Genomic DNA, 21,089 nt, shown 5'->3' on the forward strand with positions numbered 1-21,089 from the left:
TCTGTGTTGTGATTTCCATTTGCCTTTAATATGTATTTCCTTTTCAGCAGGCCAGTCCTTGCTATTTTGTATATTTGGTTCTAATAAAATATTTAACACTTCTCTGCCTTGTCTGGGACAATTCCTTGTCCTTGCATCTGATTTCTGAACATCTAGGATGTTGAGATCCATGGCCATTCTAATAATTTACATATTTTAAGTAAATGGGGGCCTTTTAAAGAACATTTTCGGATACCCTCTCAAGTATAAATGTAAAAGGGAGGTTCTATGAAAATTACAGTTTTTAAAACGGTGTATGTGAATCAATTACTCTCTAAAATGAAGCTAATTCCAATTATAAAACTATGAATGAAAGGCTAGGCTACTCAAGAGAAGAATAAGTACTTGAAAAATAATGGAACATTTCACAGAATTGAGCCCATAGTTCACAGACCGTAGCTCAAAGGCTACAGGAGGCTAATGGCCATTTTTAAGATGTAATATTTTCTTTTATGCTACTCAGTACATTTCTTTACTCCGTCAGCACACCTTAAATATCATGACAACTCTGACCATTCAGTTTGTTTTATTTGCTCCGTTGAATAACATGCTTCAGATATGTTTGGATCAAGTGCTATATGAATTTTAACCAGATTATGTGAAATGTGACTAATCTATTTCCTCACTTGGAGAAAAATTAAGTGACAGTGTTGTGTGTCCTATGTATATGCTTGTTCAGGGACCCCCTTGAAAATGAGATGCTACATCTCAAGGGGCTATCCTTTAATAAATTCAAATTCAAACACCGACAGCATTCCACCTGTGAGTTAAAACCAATCAAATCTCAAATCCTCATTTTCAGTCCGACATGAATCCATAATCTAAGTCTCAACTCATGAGCTCAGCATAAATACTGATAAAATCAACAACCTACCAGTAAGCAACAATATTTATTCTTAAATACATATACATAAAAACCCATTCATAAAAAGACACAAAGTGAATATCAAGTTTGATTGTTTGTGCTAAAATTGTCATATACATGGGGATAACTGGCTGTGGGTTATACATTACATTGCATAGCTTGGATTGGATTGGCATGTGAGGGATGTGACTCAAAAAAGTGCGTTTCGATGTCAGATATGGTGTAATCTCCAAATTCATCAGGGCCTAAAATGAATTCATACATCTCCAGCTGATGTGCATTGCATCATCTAACCCTGATAAATACTGGAAATAGGTGCACATTGATGACTCACAACACCATAAGACAAATATTCAGGAACACTGATCTCAGCATGTTGTACATCCAGAGCAGAGTAAGACAGAGTAACAACACATGTAAATTTTCTTTTTCTACCAGAGACATCAAGAGAATGAAAAAGCAGATTATATTAAATGTCTCAAATGTTATCATGGCGACATACTGGTCTGTAAGCAGCTATTTTGTTTGCATCCTTTGTTCGAAAACATGAGTCAGAACACTGAAATCCCACACAGCACTAGTGACAAAAATAAAGCTTACGGGAACATAATGTGAGAAGAACAAGGGTCAGATCATTGGCTATGGACACAGTATTTGCATGTTCACAGCACCACACTTATTAGCAGTGTAACACAGAAGTGGAAAGTGGCTCCATAGAGATTCTCTACAGTCGACAGTAGTAAATTGTGTTACAACACACAGTCCATTCTCTGTAAAATAAATAACTCCTGAGATGAGTGTCTTTATACATATGTACCTTTAACCAGTGTTATTTAAAAACAAATATGAAACATTACTCAATATGCAACACAGTGGAACGACAACACTGCCAGGATGGATAGCAGTAAACAGTGTGCTGACAGGAACCATGATGAAGTGTAACTGGATGACAAGAGTAAATACAAAAAATACACACAATATGAAAAAAAACAAACAATACATCTGGGAAAACATTCCTCATCATATGGTAATCAAAAATAAAGAACAGTAGACACAGCGAGCGAATGAATAAAATGTTCAGCTGGTTAATAAACATGAATTCTGACAGTAGTGGTTTCGTTTCGTCTCAGCTAGTCTGATAGGAGAGCTACGCAGGTTTAGTTCACAGATAAGAAACATCTAGTGTTGTCTTGTGTTTACGCTTTTCATTGCACAATGTGTAATCCAGATTCAGACAGTCACAGCAAGTATTTCAAGACAGAACTGTAAGCCTGAAGGCACAGTTCAGCCCAGAATGAACACTAATCTACTCATGCAGCAGCTGCATAGTCTGAAATGTTTTGTAGCCAAACATTTGGGCTTTGAGTTCAATATTTATAATGAGTCCAATATTTATCTTTCAATTCCCAATAACTCCTAAATCCTCCGGCTGTGAATGCACTTTGCATCCATAATGCAGTCATGAGCTGTGAAACCCTTAGAAAATGCTACACTTAGAAAATGCTACACAATCATGTGTAGAATTCTAGTTTGTGTGTAGAAAAGATGTTTTTGTTTCATTAACGTTTTGGTAGATGCTGAATTCAGGCGTACTGAACGTCAGTGAAGTTTTACCTGACATGAGTTCAGGTGTGGTGAACTACTTCTTTCATTGAAGACACTCGTTCCTCTTTTTACCCGAGGGACTAAATCTCAGCCTTGGTCTGTGTGACACTAGCTTTATTAGAAAAGTGCTCTCTGTGACTGGGACTGTCCTGAAGGGATATAGCTGCTTCAGGCACTTTAACACCATAAAGCCAGTGAGAGTGAATGGAAATATACCATGCTACCAGCAGCACAAGTTGGAATGTAAAGTGAGGACAGTGTACGATAGACTGTTGTGCTGTTTTCTGTTGCAGTGCTCTAGGTGCCTAATGGATCCAATACTGTAGAAATCCCCCCTCAATAACAGGCACATACATACACACACACATACGCACACACCAAATAAACGCATATGATCAATCTCAGATTTTTGGTGTTATGAAAGTAATTTAATACCAGTTAAAAATTTAGAAAAAAAAGAAAATCCAAAATTTTCTATAAAAGCTCCCACATCCTCCTCATCCCTTTGTCCATCTGTCCATGCATGCATCCCGTTTGCTCAGACCTCCGAGCTGTTGTGGCAGTCTTGCATCCTCACCACCAACATGGGCTCCGTGCTGATGGAGCCTTTCACCACCTCCTGCACCCCCTCCCTCCAGCCCTCCTTGACATCCTTCTGTCTGGAGCGCAGCACGAGCACGACGATGACGGTGATGAGGACAGTCAGCAGCACCCCCACCAGCGCCCCCACCACAGTCACCAGGCCCTCCTCTCCCTCCTCGGCGTTCAGCTCGCTGGGCTCCGGCCTGTCCACGAACACCTCGCCCGGCCCGGCCGCCCGCCGCTTGGCTCGGTCCAGAGCGATGTGCATGATGTTGGTGCCGCGGCTGTTTTCCGCCCCGATGTCCTCGGCGACCTCGGGGACGTCGTCGCCGGCCGACCTCCTGGGGCGCCGACCTTTGGAGGATGCCGGGACCAGATCGCTGCTGGAGGAAACCAGGGAGTGGTACTCCAGGCTGCGCTTCCCAATGCCTCTGTTAGCGTTCTCTTTGGAGCGGACCGTGTAAATGGTGTGAATGTACCACTCACGGCCTGCAGCAACCTGAGAAATACACACGATTATGATTATGCAGAATAATCTTACAGTAGAATTAGATTCAGTTCACAAAATGAATGAAATTTGGAAGACAACAGAAAGCAAACCAAATTGGTCCCTAAATTAGCACATTATGAATCATCTATAGTAAAATAATAATAATATAAATTGGCAGCTGCCGGTGCTAAATTGACTCATTAGACTCATCATGGAAATCAGTGTGCTTTAACAGCCTGAATTTATTTGGTGATTAAAAAGACAATAAATTCCTGTTTGGCATCATCAGTCACAGCGAAACATAGATCTCATTGCTGTTCCGCTTCACCATTGTATCTCACAATAGCTATTTTTTTTCGCAGGGTAAAATCTCTTGTGACAAAAGAAGCTGCTGGGTCACAATCAAAATAAACGTCAGTCATTGGCTTTGAGGAAGAGAAACATAATATAGGATACCTGGAACATGGCTGTGGAGTCCACTCTGAAGCCATCAGAGCCTGGCTGTCTGACAAGAGACATGGCTGAAGGATCGTCCAACGCCAGCACAGCGTTAAAACTCACATCACCGAAACCTTGCGCCTGAGTCTCTGGCTGGGCCTTGTCCTGATGAGGGGAGGTTAGAATAAGGAAAAAAAAAAGAAAGCGTTAAGTGTAGATTGAAAAATATCACTAAGGTGGAACTTCACACATTTGTTCAGAAATTATCACATAAAAGAAACTGGTTGCTCTGCTGCAACACCTCACGATGCTAATTAAGACTTCTCTTCCTCTGAAAGCTTTCCCTCTGATGCTTTGCCACCACATCTCTTTGCATCCATCTGTGTACAGAAACTGCGACATTACTGTAGAAACCTGAATATACTCACGAGTATCTTAAATCTGTAGAGCAAAGAAGGAGAGTCAGCCAGGCAGCCAAATTCGAACTTGGTTGGGTTGTACTTTGGCACATATCCATCAGCGCCGGTGCAGAGGAACACCTTCTCTATGCTGCAGAAGAAAGAGTCTCCCAGATTCTGCACGGGGTCCACCATCACACGGCCATAGATGGTATCACCTGAGATAAGAGATTCAACACATTTAGAAATATAAAGAGAATACTGAGAGGACTGATGGGAGTTTATTATTCAATATCTTATACATCTTTATCCAGCATTCAGGTCCAGTCTAAGCAGAAAATGCATTGAGGAAACAACAAAAACTAAATTCATATTTGCATCTACATTTGATGTGGTTTTCCAGGTTTGACTCTTAGACGGTACACCTGTAAAACTGAATGCTTTTAGCCTCGAATCTCACATGAGTTATTCTAAAGGGATAGTTCAATGTTACAAGACAGAGTTGTTTTCGAGGTAAATTCATGCAAAACCGCTGATGCACGTTCCCGTCAGGAGCAGTCTTTAGGCAAGCAGTCTCTGCATTTGCCTCGAAAGCAACTCTGTCTTGTAACGTTCCGTTATTATCTCATAGCGTGGTGAATGTGCAGGTCACAACTTGTCCACCAGAGCGTTTTGGAATTGTTGGATTGTGTATTTGATGATTTTGATGAGGGAAACCAAGAAATCCCATTAGCCTCCATAGTGTAGCTCTGAGCAGCTCGCGGCTCTGCTTCTAAAAATAGCTTGCACCGACAATTAAAGGTAACGAACCTACTGCTAAAACTGTAGGGATTATGGCAACGGGCTAATTTGCCAAAATGTTGAACTATCCCTTAAAGCACTATGACAGTTTAACTTTAACTGCTGTAGTGCTCGCTGTGATGGATTAGCTACAAGTTTGTCAAGTAAGACTTGAATCTTGGTCTTTTGACTTTTATACTGTGCCGGTATGAACTTGAAAATAAATGGCTCCTTGAAAAGAAGAAAGAGAAAATCACATATTGCAGAACTGACAAAATGATATAAAGGAGCTACCAGCTGTGGAATAAAAAGATCTACAATTATCATCATGCAGTAATTCTTTAAACCTTCACTGCACAGATGATTGAAGTGGTTAGAGCGAGCCGGAGGTCACTTACCCTCAGAAAAGGCTTCGTCACTCTCCTGACCGAAGCCCATGGAGCCATCGGAGAGCCACAGGCTCCTCTTGGACAACAAGAACATCTGAGTGTTCAGACTGAATTCTACTGCAACCGGGTCGCTCACCTGAGTGTGGGGGACGGAGGTAGTTAGTGTGGGGGCGATGAAGAAAGAAAGAGAACCAGTGAATCAGGAAGGAATAGACAAAAACTAAAAGGACTGCCGTACTTGCTGGAATCGGATGTCTAGGTCGAAGGTGACTGGTTCCCTTGGGTTGCAAACAGGAGGAATAGTGTACTCCATATTCTGGGCTGTGGTACAAGGGATCAGCTTCACAGTGTAGGTCCCGGAGTAGTCTCGCACCTGTATGGAGCAGAGCGGACAGATACGCGAGGGTCAGGCTCAGATGTTTCCACTAAAAAACAAAACAAGAAACAAGCTTTTGATACGACTACTTACAGCAAAGTCAGAGGTGAAGACCCACTGCTGCACCGGCTGGTTGTAGGTGGGCTCACTCCTCATTAGGGTGAGGTTAAAGGTCAGGCCTGGGTGGTCCACACTCATCACCATGGATGACATTGAGGTTGCTTATGTGAGGGAGAGAAGTTCATAATAGCAGATATAATGAAAACATATCACCTTTTGAGCAATGTATCTGTATCTTTAGTGATTGGTGGATAATATATAGTTACAATAATCTGTAACACTTTACTTGAATAGGTATTCATAAGACTGACATAACACTGTCATAACCATGACATAACAGCTGTCATAAACATCAATGAATACTTATGACAGCTGTCGTTAAGTGTCATTCGGTAAGTTATGTCACTTTTAATGCAAAGTTGACATTATTTGAGATGTCCTTGTTATGAGAACTTGACATAATTTTTAAAGTTTGGCAATTAGGTCTGCTATGACAGTTTAAATTGTCTTTATGTCAGGTTGTCAGAACAAAAACATCTCAAACAATGTCAACTTTGCATTAAAAGCGACATAACTTACCGAATGACACTTAACGACAGCTGTCATAAGTATTCATCGATGTTTATGACAGCTGTTATGTCATGGTTATGACAGTGTTATGTCAATCTTATGAATACCTATTCAAGTAAAGTGTTACCCAATAATCAATCTCACCAGCTCTTTTTATTCTGCCTCCAGAGTGAGACTCCACAAACAGACCCCTGAAACGAGCCTTGGTGCGGAAGTTCACCACCAAGCGTCCCTGTTCATTGATGCGCATGCTGGTCGGATACAAGGCACCTGTCAAAAACACACACACACACACACACACACACCAGATTCAACAAAAGACAGTTGTTGAGACTGAGTCCAGAAACACAAACTCTAATATTGTCTTTGAAACTGACCCTGTAGCTCGGCCTGAGGGGGGCTGCCGATGCCGTCCTTCCACAGAATGGCCGTGTCGTACACAAACGTGAGGCGCAGTTCGGACTGCAGGTCAAAGTGCTGCCAGCCGCCCGTTCCCACGGGGGAGTGGAATACATAGGACACGTAAAGAGGCACGCGCAGGGTCACGTAGGACTGCACCAGGTTCAGAACCTGGAAGAATGTGAGCAAGAGACTCGCTGTCAAAATGTCTGAGAGGCAAACATACTGAATGAATTCAACCATCCTTGAACATGTGTTCTGCTTAGCACTGAATAAAAAGCAGCTTCAGGCTCATAATGTTCTGAGGGAACAGAATTCATTATTGACGATGCACCCTGTTTAAAACAACTCCTCAGTAGATACTGTGCGACAGCAGTTGTATTATTCCTTTAAATTAAAGTTGACTGTAGGTCGATGAGCTACAGTATAAAAAGCACTGAGAAGATGTAACACATGAACACACTGTTCTCCTCCACAAGGTGTTTGAACTCACTCCCACTCAGAGCTGTCAAAGATGCATAAAAGTCGTCCTGTGCTGTACCACAGTGGGCAGTGGTGTGGGCTTGTGTTGTTCTTTTCTACATCAGTTTTAGTTTCCCAAGTATTTGAAAAAACTTGATAATGCCTTTAACATTACTGAAGCATAAACTCTGAAATATAGTTGCATATATGCACAGAATGTAATATTACATACACCTAAAAATATTCTGATGACATTTACTTTGACATTTGCTTTTGTAGAGATAAAGAAAAAAAATTACATGTCTACACATACAACTCAAGGCCTAGGCTTAGGGTAACATGACATTTTAGCCATATCAACATAAAGTCATCCACTAGGGGTCTCTGCTCACCAATGTTATTTCAACAGTTTGATGTGACCTGGAAGACTTGAACTAGGAATGTGGCCACACACAAGTTTTGACAGCACCAGTTTGCCTCATGAACTGATTGAAATTGCACTGAATTATCTTTGTTTGACTTGCAACGTGCAAAAACGTGTCAATTTGCATAGTCAATTACTAAACCCAGAACTGGGCAGGAGATTAACTGGCAAGAGAAGCTAAGAAAAAGCAATTTGGCACATGATGTTTTTGTTACAAAAAAAAGAAAAAAAAATGCAATTCCTAAATCCCCTCATTCCCATCCCTTCTCCAATCAGCCATTCTTCATCACTTGAGTTCATACACAGAAACATCCAATCTTACTTCTAGAACATTTCTGACATAACACAAAGCATCACTACATAAAGAGTCTGATTTAATATAATTGCACACAGAGATTCTCCACCAGACGTTAATGTAATTCACTACTCAATTTACCCAAAGTCAAATGAGAAACTTAATGACTATAACCTGAGAGACTAACTACCTACCTCAGCCTGAGGATCTGAAAAACCCCAAATATTATTTCAACAACCTCCTACAAAAACTTTATCCTGACTGGAACAGGAACAAATACAGTAGCTGTTCACCCTGAGGTTGGGAAGAACAAGATGTTTTGAAATTTCATCATCTAAACCTCTTTGTGTTGAACCTTTTAATCTTAGATCTCTTGTTCATTGGAGGTCAAGGAGTTGTGATTATTCCTGTCCTCTTTGATTTGAGCACCCCGCTGGAGCTGCAAGGTTGTGACTTCTTCTCTGGTTATTTATTTCTTTTCTTTTTTTACCTTTATTTTACCAGGCAAATTGCTTGAGATAAAAAAAATCTCTTTTACAAGCATGGCCTGGCCAAGAAAGCAGCAACAAGATACACACAAAGAAGAGGGGACAAAACATGAGAGAGAAAGAAAAACATTTCTGGCACTCGTTGAAAACAAAGAAACAAAACAAAAGGACTCAAATGTCTATGGACTCAAATCAGGGTCAATATCATTTGAGACTGTCAGTGAAGTTCACAAAACATTCCCAAAGTTTGTATAAAAATAAATCTGCATGAGAAATTCTAGGTTTGTACTTGTTTAAACACACTTTTACAAAGCGAGAGACTGTGTGAATAAAATCTGTAGTTAGGTTACACACACACACACACACACACACACACACACACACACACACAAAAACAAAACAACAACAACTGTATATATCAGTGTTCAAAGATCCCAGACAAGTGTGTAACTCGGAGATTTCAAGAACAAACACTGACCCTGGTTTTACACCTGAATTTGACTGGACAAAAACCGACCAATCACAAAGCACTGTGGAAGAAGAAGTGCTTTTCATTAATTTAAGGTTACAAGGCAGAAAAACTTTGTGGAAAACTTTCAGGATCATCGTCGTCCCCAGTGAGCGAACTACCTGATCTCTGATTCTGCACTGATTCGGTGCTTTGTGATTGGACTGTTAATATCCAATCAAATTCAGATGTAGAAATAGGGTCTGGTGATCTTCTACTCTTTATCTGAACACAGTTTTTCCACAAAAGCACTTTTTCAGAGTGTCTCTGTATGACCTCGCCACTGATGTCATTCATTCACCCACTATATTCACAAATCATTTCTACACACGCACAAACCTTGTTGTTCTCCTTTTGTTGTTCAGATTTGTACCACGACCTCAGAATTACTTGTAAACCTCTTTTTTTATGACCTCAATCACTTTCTGGCCCTCATTTGAGCCCATAGCAGTGACAGTGTGACAGTGATCTCCCTTAATGAAGTGGAGGTCTTGTGGATGACAGGTATCATGGGTAACTATGAGTGCATGGGGCTCTCGCTGTGACTGGGCACAAGTACATCAATTTTTCATTTCTTCTTTATCTCCCCGTCTCCTACACACACATACACACACACGCACACATACACATACACACACTCAGCAGTCTGATCAGCAACAAGCTTGTAGATCAAAGGCTGAAGGAACACAAAAGAGCAGCAGGACACGAGCAGGGGAGCAAGGGTCTGTTTCCTAATGCACAAAAACAACAAGAGGCAGGAGAATACTGGAGCTGTGAACGCAAGTAACATCTGAGACATGTGTTGTGATGATGCAAAAAACAGCAAATATCTACTGGAAGTTTGTTAACAGCTAACTGACGACGGCACCAGCAAAACTTAGCCACTTGATATCCAACTTCTCCAGTGAAAGAGAAACTGAGCAAAGCCGCCTGATAGATGCTGTAGGTCAGACTTCTGTCTTTAACGTTGACAGGATGTTGGTACATTACAGATGTCCAGTGCTCCAAAATAAATTGTTTTTCCTCTCATGGTTTCACAGGATCTAAGCTTTAAAGCTCTGTATTGATAACAGTGCTAAAGCGCTAGAGGAGCAGCTGGGAACACTTTGTTTGAGTGTATATTTTTGTACACATGCGAGTGTGTGCACTGTAGCTAAAAGATGCCAATCACATGGCAGGATGTAGAGCTGGCAAACACACACACACACACACACACACACACACACACACACACACACACAATGAATGACATGCAGGCAAACAGATATGGTGCCGCTCTGTCTGGGGCTGTAAATAAGCTAAATATACAGACAGAAACACACACAGGTGGACACAAACATCCTGAGGCGAACAGGCAGGCAGATGTACATACAAAGCCTCGATTGGAATTTATAAGTTGTGAACGTAGGTACACAGAAACACACAAAAACACACACACACACACACACCTGTCCATCAGTGCCTATGGTGCCTCCGCAGTCGGTGAGCAGCTCAGACATGTGGTAGTAGCTGGTGAACTCCCAGAGACAGGCTTCCAGGTTGAGGTTTTTGTAGAAGCGCAGCGTGCTGTTCCCCCGCAGAGAGCCGCTGAACTGATAGGGGGCCGCGTCTCCCATGCTCTCAGGGCTGCGCATCGAGGCGGTGATGAAGCCGTAACCGGTGCTGACCTCGCCGAAGTCCAGCAAGTTGGAACAGCGGTGGTTTCCGACCCGGGTTCCATCAGGACTGAGCGTCAGGTCGAAGTTCATGAGCGGGCGAGTGGAGATTACCGGGAGCATGCCTTCAGAGCAAAGGGAGAGACAGAGAGATGATGATGATGATGTGATCCTGAACATGCCCAGCTATACCTTTGATACGTGAACTGAGAGAAATGATTACTTCAGAAACTAAGCAAAGAAATAGTCCAGCAAAGAGGGCAAAAGTAATGAAAAGAAAAGCAAGGGGAGCAACGGGAGGAAAAAAAATGAAGGAGGAAACCTGGAGGAGGTGAGGCAGAAGGAAACTGATTAAAAATCAAGAAGGGAATGTTAAGTAGCGGGTGTGCTGGAGGGTTTCCTACAGCGGGGTTCGATACAACCCGGCAAGATCTATATTCTGGCTGTCACGCTCCTGAGGATCCCCAGACGTGAATATTACACACACTACATTACACTTCACTTCATCTGTGGTACGAGTCCTGCCTCCAGCTCCTACCCACCATCTATGTGAGGCATGGTGACAGTCACTTTGATGAGGTTGGGATGTTTCGGGTCGTCTGCTCCAGTGTAGCGCAGCTTGGCAGAGAAAGGCTCGGCGCCGACGGTCCCCATCTTACGCGGTTGACACATACCTTTATAAGACAAAGGAGAGGAGAGAGAGAGAGTGTGAACAGACTGAACGCCTGCGATGGGATCAACAGCTGGTTACTTATGTGCTAAATCCTCCTCTTAGTCATTTCAAATTGCTTTACATACTGTTAACTTCATTTCCTGCCTGAGCTAATCACACAGTCAGGATGTGATTTCCATATTTCTAAGAACACCTCGCGACCACCTCACACAAAGAGTCTCAAGTTGTTGCTTTCAGGGTTTGTAGGTGGAGAGAGTGCAGCATACTGAAGCAGCACAGAGACAGAAAAGAACTTTCTTTCTTTCTTTCTTTCTTTCTTCATTTTAGAAAAAGAGCGAGAGCCCAGACACTTCATCAAAGCACAGAGCTCGTGGCAGCACTGGGTTATTATCAGGGCTATTGTGAGCAATGGAAATGGCCCCTCTCCTTATAATTTCCTAAATGGTTCACAACGATTTCTTTGGCCTTTCAGCAAATTTACTGAATTACTGCTCTTAAGCACAAATATGATGTATTTTACTTTGAGTTGCATTTCTTTCTTTTCAGAGCAAGAGATTACATCCACGTCATAAGCTGGTTTTACAGTATGGTGCATTCTTACTAGGGCAGTCAGTTGATTAAAGTATATAATGAGCGTCTGGAGTTAATGAGGATTCATTGTAAATTAATCACATAATTTTTATCTATTCTAACTGTTCCTTAAAGGGAAGTGTTTAGTAATGGATGAAGATGCTTTCTGTATACAAATGTAGGCTAAACTTTATCATGCATCAACCAGAAACAATGATAAATAGAATCCAGTAACCCTCAAAGGCCTCACTGCATTAGATATAAAAAAAATATGGGGGTCAAAGGTCAATATAATGCGTTAATTGCATTAAAAGGGGTGATGCATTATCACGTTAAATTTGACAGCTCTAATTACTACAGATATATAGCAACCCCAACAGAAAAAAACACTTATGTGTTAATGCCTCAGAAATAATAGTCCAATAGAATGACATTAAATAATACTCACACTTATGTAATTTTAATGGAGTATTTATACATTGTGGTAGAAGAAACCTGTTGTCTGTCTGACTGTTGTTTGTCACAAGTGTATTTCTCTTTTAACAAGTCTGTTACACAACTGTACTGTATAGTACGTTCTGTTCATACAAATAAACTATTCCTGAACCTTTACAATGCAAAATGAAAACCAAATGTTTTCAGTAATCATCGCAACATGAGGACAAATCTGTGTTTAATCCGCTCTCCAGAAAACTGGAAACATAAGACTTAGGAGACAGATGTTCATTCTTCTGTTCTGTCCTCACCTTCCTCCTGGCTGACAGTGACAATGGGGCTGCTGAGCTCTAACCCTTCATCCCCGTTTGAATTAACAGCCCGAGCAGCGCACTGCACCCTGGAGCCTGCCTGGAAGTAGACTGAGTCCAGTGTGATCATCTTGGAGGAGGTAAAGAAGGTGTCAAAGTCCACCTCCCTCATGGGGCTGGTGACGCCATCGGGGCCAGCTGGGGCACTGATGAGCCAGCGGTAGCGGGTCAAGGTGTTGTTGATGTGCTCGCTGACACAGATAGAGCCCGTCTTGTCGTAGTCTGGGTATTTTGTGTTGCAAGCCTGGAGGACGGATAAGGAATATAGTGGGAGTGGGCGGATGGGCAGGGACAGCAGAGGGATGGGAGAGATACAGCAGATGCCGGAGGAAAAAAGAAGAGAGGGAGAGATAAAGAGTACAGATTGGTGAGCAACTGTTGCCAAGGAAATCCAGATGTTTCAGAGTGTTACGTTTCTCTGTTTGAATTCTTAAAAACAGCTTCTTTTATAATTAGAAATACAGAGATAAGGCATTGGAGGCGTTAGCTTTGAAATGTTCCACTGGATTTAAACCTGTTGACACGGCGCCTCCCTGTGCAGCATTCAGCACTTCAATTTGACAAGACTACTTCATTTTGTCTTCCCAGGGAACCTCCTACACAGCTGACCACAACACCGAGAAAACAAACACACACACACACACTAAAAGCTCCAGCCACGTGTAGCATTCACCTGAGAATCTAATGACTTAACACATCAGGAAAATCCATTTAAGTGTCTGACTGAGCCTGTATTCAAGAGTGGTTTTCCTGTGGGTGAAAGCACGAGGACTGTGGCCTACTAAAGTGTGTAATGTGTCTTTTAAGGACAGACTCCGGAAGGACAGTTTCACTTTGGCCTGAAGAAAAGTATGGATCCTGGAGGATAACAACGTGCCCCCTCCGCTCCCGGAGGATGTGGGTCCTCATTAGGTCTGGCTTCCTCATTATACAGTAAGACTACCAGGCTGCAGAGTTACCCGGTGTTGCTACTATAGTGCACAGCTGACACCAGATCAGTTCAAAAGACGTGTTGAAATCTAGAGTCTGACTTACCGTCACACAGATGACGGGGTAGCCGGCGGGTGGGTGGAGGTTGTCCGGTGTCCTGGCAACGTTGTCGTAATGGAGCAGAGACACCACATGAGGCAGAGAGGGGAAGGTGACGTCTGCCATGCTGTTGGTCTCCTCGATGTAAACTATCACTTTAGTTACCTGTTAGGAAAAAAATAAATAAAAGGTGAGGTCAGACTAATGAGAACTACTCACTCAGACACAGTGAATCACTATTAATGAGATGACAGGAGTAACCACAGAGCACGATGTGTTTACAGTCTCATAGTCGTGGCTGGTTCCTGGCTTCTCTCATTTTTCTCTGTCAGACTCTTTTCTTCTGCTTGCTGAACTTTTTTTCCCCCTCCTCTTAAGTAATCTATTATTTATCGTGAAATGTTTTCATCACTTTCGGCTTCAACTACAGTAAAGTGCTGCTGTTGTCTGGGCTGGGAAACTCGTGTAAAAGAGATCCCCGATCTCAGGGGGACTGACCTGGATAAATTTGGGTCAAATCAGGAAATAATAAAAAGATATATTTTTTTTATCTCTTTACTTTTTCATCAGGCTGGAATCCAATAACTGTCTGTGTGGGGTTTTTGTGCTGCGTGATGGTTGTGAGGCATGAGGCACAACTGACCTGAGTTTCAGCCACCATGTTTTCATCAGGCTTCAGGTGGAGAGTGAAGGCTTCTCTCATCTCTCTGATGCCGTCGAACAGCACCTCCACCTCCACCACATGTTCCTTATCCCCCTGTTTAAACTCAATGTCTGAGCACACACACACACACACACACACACACACACACACACACACACACACACACACACACCAGAAAAAGGCAGTTTGAAATGTGTCTCATTAATTGTACAAAAAGCAAGAACAGATCGTAATAAAGTGTCTGGTAAATTGGAGACTTTTTGGTGGTGAACTTTTTTTTTTGAGATGATGTCAGAGAAAAGTTTTGTTGAGTTTAGTTTTTCCACAAAAGAAGAAAAGAAAGGCCCCAGTTTAGCCCGAATCATGTTTTATTGCTAGAGAGGAATATATCACTTTGCTAAAAAGCAGCACATGCAGGTCTCTATTTGCATACTGCCAAAGGTGGTCCATCTCCTTGCATGGAAAGTAATAGAGCTTTACATTAGAACTGTGCTGCGCTGAGAAAATACTGCACGAAATGAGAAATTCAACGCTGAATGATTCAAAACTGCTGGGAGATTTGCACTATTTGAACGGCGGGGCCAGGCAGGTATGATTTGAATAGACTCAATGTAATTCACATAAATATTTCAAGGCTTGATTAAGCGGAGAAAAGGTTCACTGCACTAAAAGGCGAGGGGATAGAGAGAAAGATTTCACCCTGCTGACAAAGCATGTAGAATACTGAAATTCAATCAAAGATTACACGACCTTCCACTGGACTATTGAAGAAATAATCTCCCACCATTTGGAGTGAAATTAGAAATCAATGACCCTGGCCCCAATAAACCCCTCCCATATGCCCCTTTTCATGAGCTTAACATTCCTATAGGGAGCCTTGTCTCACACTTGTCAAAACTATATTAGCTTCTACAAATGTATAGCGGGAATGTATTAGGATATCTGCAAGCAGTAAGAACAAAGGTGATCTGTCTCGCCACTAGTGGAGCCGCAGTGTGATACATCGACGAGTGGGTTCCTGAATTATTTGTATCATATGTAGGAAGAAAAAGTTTTCAGTGCAAATTACTTTTATTCATTCAAACCATGCTGGTGATTTAAAGTTTTGGAGTCAGTTAGAAAACTCTTGTGAAGATCCAATGCGCCTGATGTTTTTTGTCAAGGTCACATTACTGTTGCATTCTAATTAAAAGTGCAGATTGATTTGAAAAGGTCTGCTCTGTTTCTCCCCAATTACTCCATTTAAATGTCAGAGTGAAGTGGAGGAGCCTTCAGATGACGGCGTGGAGAGTTTACCTTGAGACACGGGGTAGTAGTCCTCTCCTGACACAGCAGAGCCGTCCTTGGTGTGAACGCGGACCACCGACACCTTCGATGTGTCGCCCACTCGTACCACGGGGACCCTCACAGTTGCCACGGCGCCGGCCTCTTTTGGTTCGCTAACACTAAACTTGTTTTCCAAGAAACGGATGATGGGTTCTGAAGTAAAAAAAAAAACAGACAAAGATATAATTAAATGCAAATATATGACTGAACAGTTACATACGAGAAATTAGAAATATGTTTTATTTCTGACTTCTTCCTCCACCATTCCCCTCCTCCAGTTCACTTACTGTCGGCCGTGTCCTTGATTTTCACCAGGGTCTCATTCAGAGCTCCTAATGATGCTCCAAACTGGGAGTCGCTCTTCGGGAGGCCCAAGACCAACCGAAGCTCCTCTCCTTCTTCGTACAGCGTGTCATCAACCAGTGACAGAACGCACGGCTTCTCCACCTCGCCTGGGGTGAACAGCAAGATGACAGGACATGTTAAAAAATTTAAAGTGGAAGAAAGAATAGAATAAGTTTGACAATTATTCATTTTTTTCTTCTTCTTCTGTATTTGCTCGGGTACTGTAGAGTTTTTTGGAAGCCACCGTTAAAATAAATGCACTGACAGCGACAGCACAGTGAGTGAAGGTGTGGAACAGTTACACTTGCAAACCTTAGTGATATCTGCAAGGCACTGTTGATCTTGCAAAAAATGTGTGACACAGAGCTGAAAATTTGTGATTGAGCTGTTTATTTGATTAAGATTAAGGTGTCAGCTTTCATGTTAAGATACTTTTAAATAAAACAAAAGAAGACAAAGACAAAACGTGGTGTGCTTGTGTGATTACTGAAGTACCTGGTAAGAAAGTGATGATAGATGCGTCCGTGTTTGGCCGTTCGTCAAAGTCGGAGGCAACCTGAGCGGAGCCCTGACGGGTGTAACAGCGAACAGTGGATTTGTGTCTGATGTCACCGCTGCGATAGACTGTCACAGCGATCTGACCGTCGCTCTCCTCTCCAGAGTACACCGGCTCACGGAACTGGACCTTTGGCACTGTCAATCAACGGGAGAGCTCAATCATCATGAGTGACAAAGGCAGTAATAACGTCCTCCATGCTGTTTGGCCTGAGGTTAACTGGATGAACTGATTTCATGAAGCAAATACAATAACACTGTCAACAACAGGAAGGAATACACAGGCCAACTGTTGAGTTCAATTGAGTAGGAATGGACAGAAACACCGAGCTAGAGAGAAAAAATTCTCAGACATTACACCTCTAGTGTAGTTTTCAACAGTGTTACTGATTACTTTTTTTTGGGGGGGGGGGGGGCTTTTTATTGCCTTTAATTGATAGTACAGTGGAGAGAGATACAGGAGGACTGTTACCTCTACCAAGTGAGCTAAACGCCGCCCCGTTACTGATTACTTTTAAAAAGTAATCAGTTATGGTTACCAGTAGCCTAGAAATCTAGCTGCACCCTAGCGGCAGCAAATATATTTGCTCTTATTGGTCGTAGCGCTACCCTATTGTGTGCAGAGGCAGTTTGAAAGACAGCCTTCATCCCGCCCCCTGGATTGAGCCGAGGTCTATCGGTCGTTTCCAGACTATACATGTTAATGATATAGTCTGGCTTGTCAGGCTAGGTTACCAGTTAATTTCCCCAAAAATGACACCATTAAAGTAACCAATTACCAGCAAAAGTAACTATTGTGTCACTTTTTTATAAAATGCTCAAATATGTCAAATTACTTGGACTGGCCACCCAAACACCCTAACCTCCGTCACTGTTGTGGAGCCTGTCTGTGCGGAGGAATACTGAGTGAGTTGGTTAGTTCCAGATAAACGTCTTTTTTTTCCGACTAGTTGATGGACTAAAAAATATGTGCACATAACATACATAACATAACATGCACATTTCATTGTCAGTAACGGTAACAGCGTTAGCTATAATGGGGGAAGTAGTAACTTTTTTGATTACTTGTAACTGAAAAAAGTAGCGCCGTTATTCCCATCACTGGTTTTCAACCACTGGGGCTGCTACTTTCAATAGAAACAAAATACTTTATTGATATAGCACATCTGGGACAAAAAATATTCAGAATCTACAGTAATGCTAGGCTCTAGATGCTGGGAGGCCCGTCAGTCCTTTGAGCTTAATGCTAGCAAACATCTTTAATGCTGGCAGCATGCTAACATTTACTAGTTAGCACTGAAGCCGAGGCTCATGGGAAACTGAATAATGAACTGATCTAACAGTGGTGCTGGATGACAAGTCTAATCATCATATCTACTGATATTAAAGGCTAATGGTGGCATTAGTTCTGGGCATCATGGGTCCCATCACTAAATTTCATGGCATGCTTCCTCCAGTGGAAAAGGTAGGAGATCGCCAAATACTGGGGGGGTCATTATCTAAATGTCCAAATGTAGCAGCTGTCCATACCAACACTGCCCTCCCTGTAGCCATGGCGCCAGAATGTCAAACCACTTACAGTCAGACACTGAGTCGTTGATGAAGACTGTAGCCTTGTCAGGATCTCCCAGGATGCCCTGCACTGGCATACGCAGGACAAGCTCAAAGTGCTCAGTCCCCTCCAGCTCCGGCTGTCCCAGGTCATCCAGGATGGTGACCTTGAACGTCTGCATGCTGACCCCCGGGGCGAAGTCCAGGTTACGACTGATGCCCACGTAGTCCATACCAGCTGGAGGAGGGAGGGACAGAGAGTGTGATGTCAGAAGAATGAGGAGAAGCTGAACAGAGATGGTTTAATGTGTAAATTCAATCATTTCTAATCAGTCCCAAGCAGCACTCGCTCGGCCGTTTGATCTCACCCTCTGCGGAGACCGGCTCAGCCTTGCGAGAGCGGACGATGACGGTGCCGGTCTTGGACAGATCGGTTCCCGTCCTCCACACTTTGACCTCCACATATCCATCGCTCTCATCCACATGATACTCCAGCTCTCCAAAGTAAAAGACTGGAGCTGGGAAGCACAGAAAGCAAAAAAAGAAAGGGAAATAAATACATTGGCAGCACTTTGTAATTCCTCCATAATCTTGTTTATTCTGCACAATGGGTTCATCGTTTCCCTTGATGCTCCAACTCATGATCCTGCCCAGTTTTGTTTTGTTTGTTGATGCAGTTTTGCTGTGTTCGGCTTCCTGCCACAAACTTCCAGACTGTCTGACATATAAAATACTTACATACAGATTAAAGCCTCCTTTGATCACTGCATATCTGTGCACAGGTGATCTGTTAGTCGTCTCATGTTGCTTTGAAATATCAACACCTTTTAACTGGTCCTCCACTTCACATGACTCACCTGTATTACTTTACCTCGTTTTACCTTTTCCTCAGTGTTAATGGTGCTTGTCTTCCCTTCTTATGCATGCACCTGTGGTAACATTAGACCTGTCAGCACCCACCCGCACTCTGACATGATTCATTTGTAAGGGCCAGCGGCCGGACACAGAGGTCAAACAGCGACGGCCCATTAGTCGGAGGTAAATCCACAGGGAAGCGCGACCTCTTAACCTTTCCTGACCTTTCGTCCGACCTCGTAGTTATCATTCTTTGTTAGTTGTTCTCACAGAAACCACTGAGTATTTTCCACAGGAAAAAAAAAGATGGAGTTAGCACTGGATAACAATATGTATGTGTGTGTGTGAGAGAGAGAGACAGAGAGAAAGCGGCCCCCTAGACTGCTCAAAGGCTTGTTTGAACTGGCATTGTTTCCTGAGGCAGCAAAGTGGAAGCATCCAATGTGTATTTGACAGCTTCATCTCTGGCAACCCAAGCCCCCCCTCCGCAAACACATCCACACATCCACACATCTACACACACACACACACACACACACACACACACACACACACACACACACACACCTCCCCCCATCCCTGTCAAGTCCATAAAACTGACAGAATAAAAGTACCTCTGTCTCCATTTTAAGATGCCACTCTCTCTCTCTCTCTCTCTCTCTCTCTCTCTCTCTCTCTCTCTCTCTCTCTCTCTCTCTATTCCTCCTTCATTCAGTTGCTTTCTTATATTCTGGCATATAATCCAAAAATAGCCCTGCGTTATTATCATTTTTTGGTGTCATGATCAAACACTTCAGCAGTGGAGAGGTAGTTTTTTTTTCTGAATACTACTTCACTGATATATTAAATTTCATATCTTATTTATATACTTTAACTGGGCCAGATAAGAAAAGCTAAGCACAGTCTTCATAGTGCCAGGACTGAGGAAAATTACTGCAGTTACATTTTGACTCTAAACTTGAACAATATCGAGTGAGCATCTTACATCAATGGCAGCCTCTCCATCTAAAGACTTGTTTCCTCAGTGCATCTGTCTTTCTTTCTCTTACCTTTTTCCTCCCACACAGTCAGCCTCACCTCGCAGTAGCGCTGGTTTGTAATGCAAATAGACTTTATTTGCACAGTGGCAGTAGTAAAAAGAGGATTACAGATTGTGGGGGTGGGTTAAAAACATCTGACCAGATGCACAGGTAAACAATGTGAAGACTGGCAACTGTTTCCTTTTTAATACTTCTACTGATTATTACCGAGATGTGCTTCAATAATAATAATAATAACATCACAAACATGTTTCTTTTAATGCTCAGAGAGGAAACGTCTGCTCATGTGCTAATGTACACACGTCTGCGCCTGGAACGACAAATTCTTGACACCATGAGAACGAGCTGAGTGATGAGTGATGAGTGAGAACCGCATCCTCTCTTCCCTCAGGGGGCAAAGCCGGTGGTTTAGCACTGTGAAGTGTGTGTGAGGGCTGGGGAAGGTGTAAAGCCAAATTGTGATAATTACTGTGTGCGGTTGTCTGTAGCCATTTGTGTGTCACTGCACCTTTAAACACCATTTATAAGACATTCTCAGCTGTCCTCTTAAGAAGGGCCCCGCTTTTTTTTGGAGTGAGCCCACATATAAGACCTGTCTGGAAATACTGAACAGGAAGCTGAGGTGCTTTTATTTTTTATACTCTTCTCATCAGTATGTGAGGTTGAAAGCCATAAATCTAAGATGCGAGAAAATTCATATAAAAAACATTATTTATGTTCATGTCTGCAGAATTTTCTCTAATATTTGCTTCTTGTCACACAGCGAATAGTTGTTTCTACTCAGGGCTTTGAAAAACTGACATAATAATAATGTTGATTGTTCCTATTTTTTTTTTTTTCATTTTAAAACTC

At 42.4% G+C, this 21,089-nt stretch overlaps 1 protein-coding gene across 1 annotated transcript in view; it reads right to left on the minus strand.

The window, feature by feature from the left end:
- Positions 1–2,979: 2,979 nt before the first annotated feature.
- The window catches only part of frem2a (FRAS1 related extracellular matrix 2a), a 62,720-nt gene continuing 44,610 nt past the window's right edge, over positions 2,980–21,089 (minus strand). Inside the window, exons 7-24 of the mRNA XM_085798517.1 lie at positions 18,711–18,860; positions 18,371–18,580; positions 16,732–16,929; positions 16,179–16,343; positions 15,862–16,044; positions 14,545–14,675; positions 13,908–14,066; positions 12,813–13,116; positions 11,366–11,497; positions 10,617–10,948; positions 6,970–7,162; positions 6,737–6,862; positions 6,056–6,183; positions 5,825–5,959; positions 5,596–5,722; positions 4,448–4,635; positions 4,038–4,184; positions 2,980–3,590 (exon numbers count right to left, since the gene is read on the minus strand). Of these exons, the coding sequence (XP_085654643.1) occupies positions 3,048–3,590; positions 4,038–4,184; positions 4,448–4,635; positions 5,596–5,722; positions 5,825–5,959; positions 6,056–6,183; positions 6,737–6,862; positions 6,970–7,162; positions 10,617–10,948; positions 11,366–11,497; positions 12,813–13,116; positions 13,908–14,066; positions 14,545–14,675; positions 15,862–16,044; positions 16,179–16,343; positions 16,732–16,929; positions 18,371–18,580; positions 18,711–18,860 (3,551 nt within the window). The 3' untranslated portion in view covers positions 2,980–3,047. The remainder of the gene's footprint in view (positions 3,591–4,037; positions 4,185–4,447; positions 4,636–5,595; positions 5,723–5,824; positions 5,960–6,055; positions 6,184–6,736; positions 6,863–6,969; positions 7,163–10,616; positions 10,949–11,365; positions 11,498–12,812; positions 13,117–13,907; positions 14,067–14,544; positions 14,676–15,861; positions 16,045–16,178; positions 16,344–16,731; positions 16,930–18,370; positions 18,581–18,710; positions 18,861–21,089) is intronic.

The sequence above is a fragment of the Trachurus japonicus genome, chromosome 14 (assembly GCF_045865225.1).
Source record: "Trachurus japonicus isolate A0001 chromosome 14, Traja_1.0".
In the NCBI taxonomy this organism is placed as follows: Eukaryota; Metazoa; Chordata; class Actinopteri; order Carangiformes; family Carangidae; genus Trachurus; species Trachurus japonicus.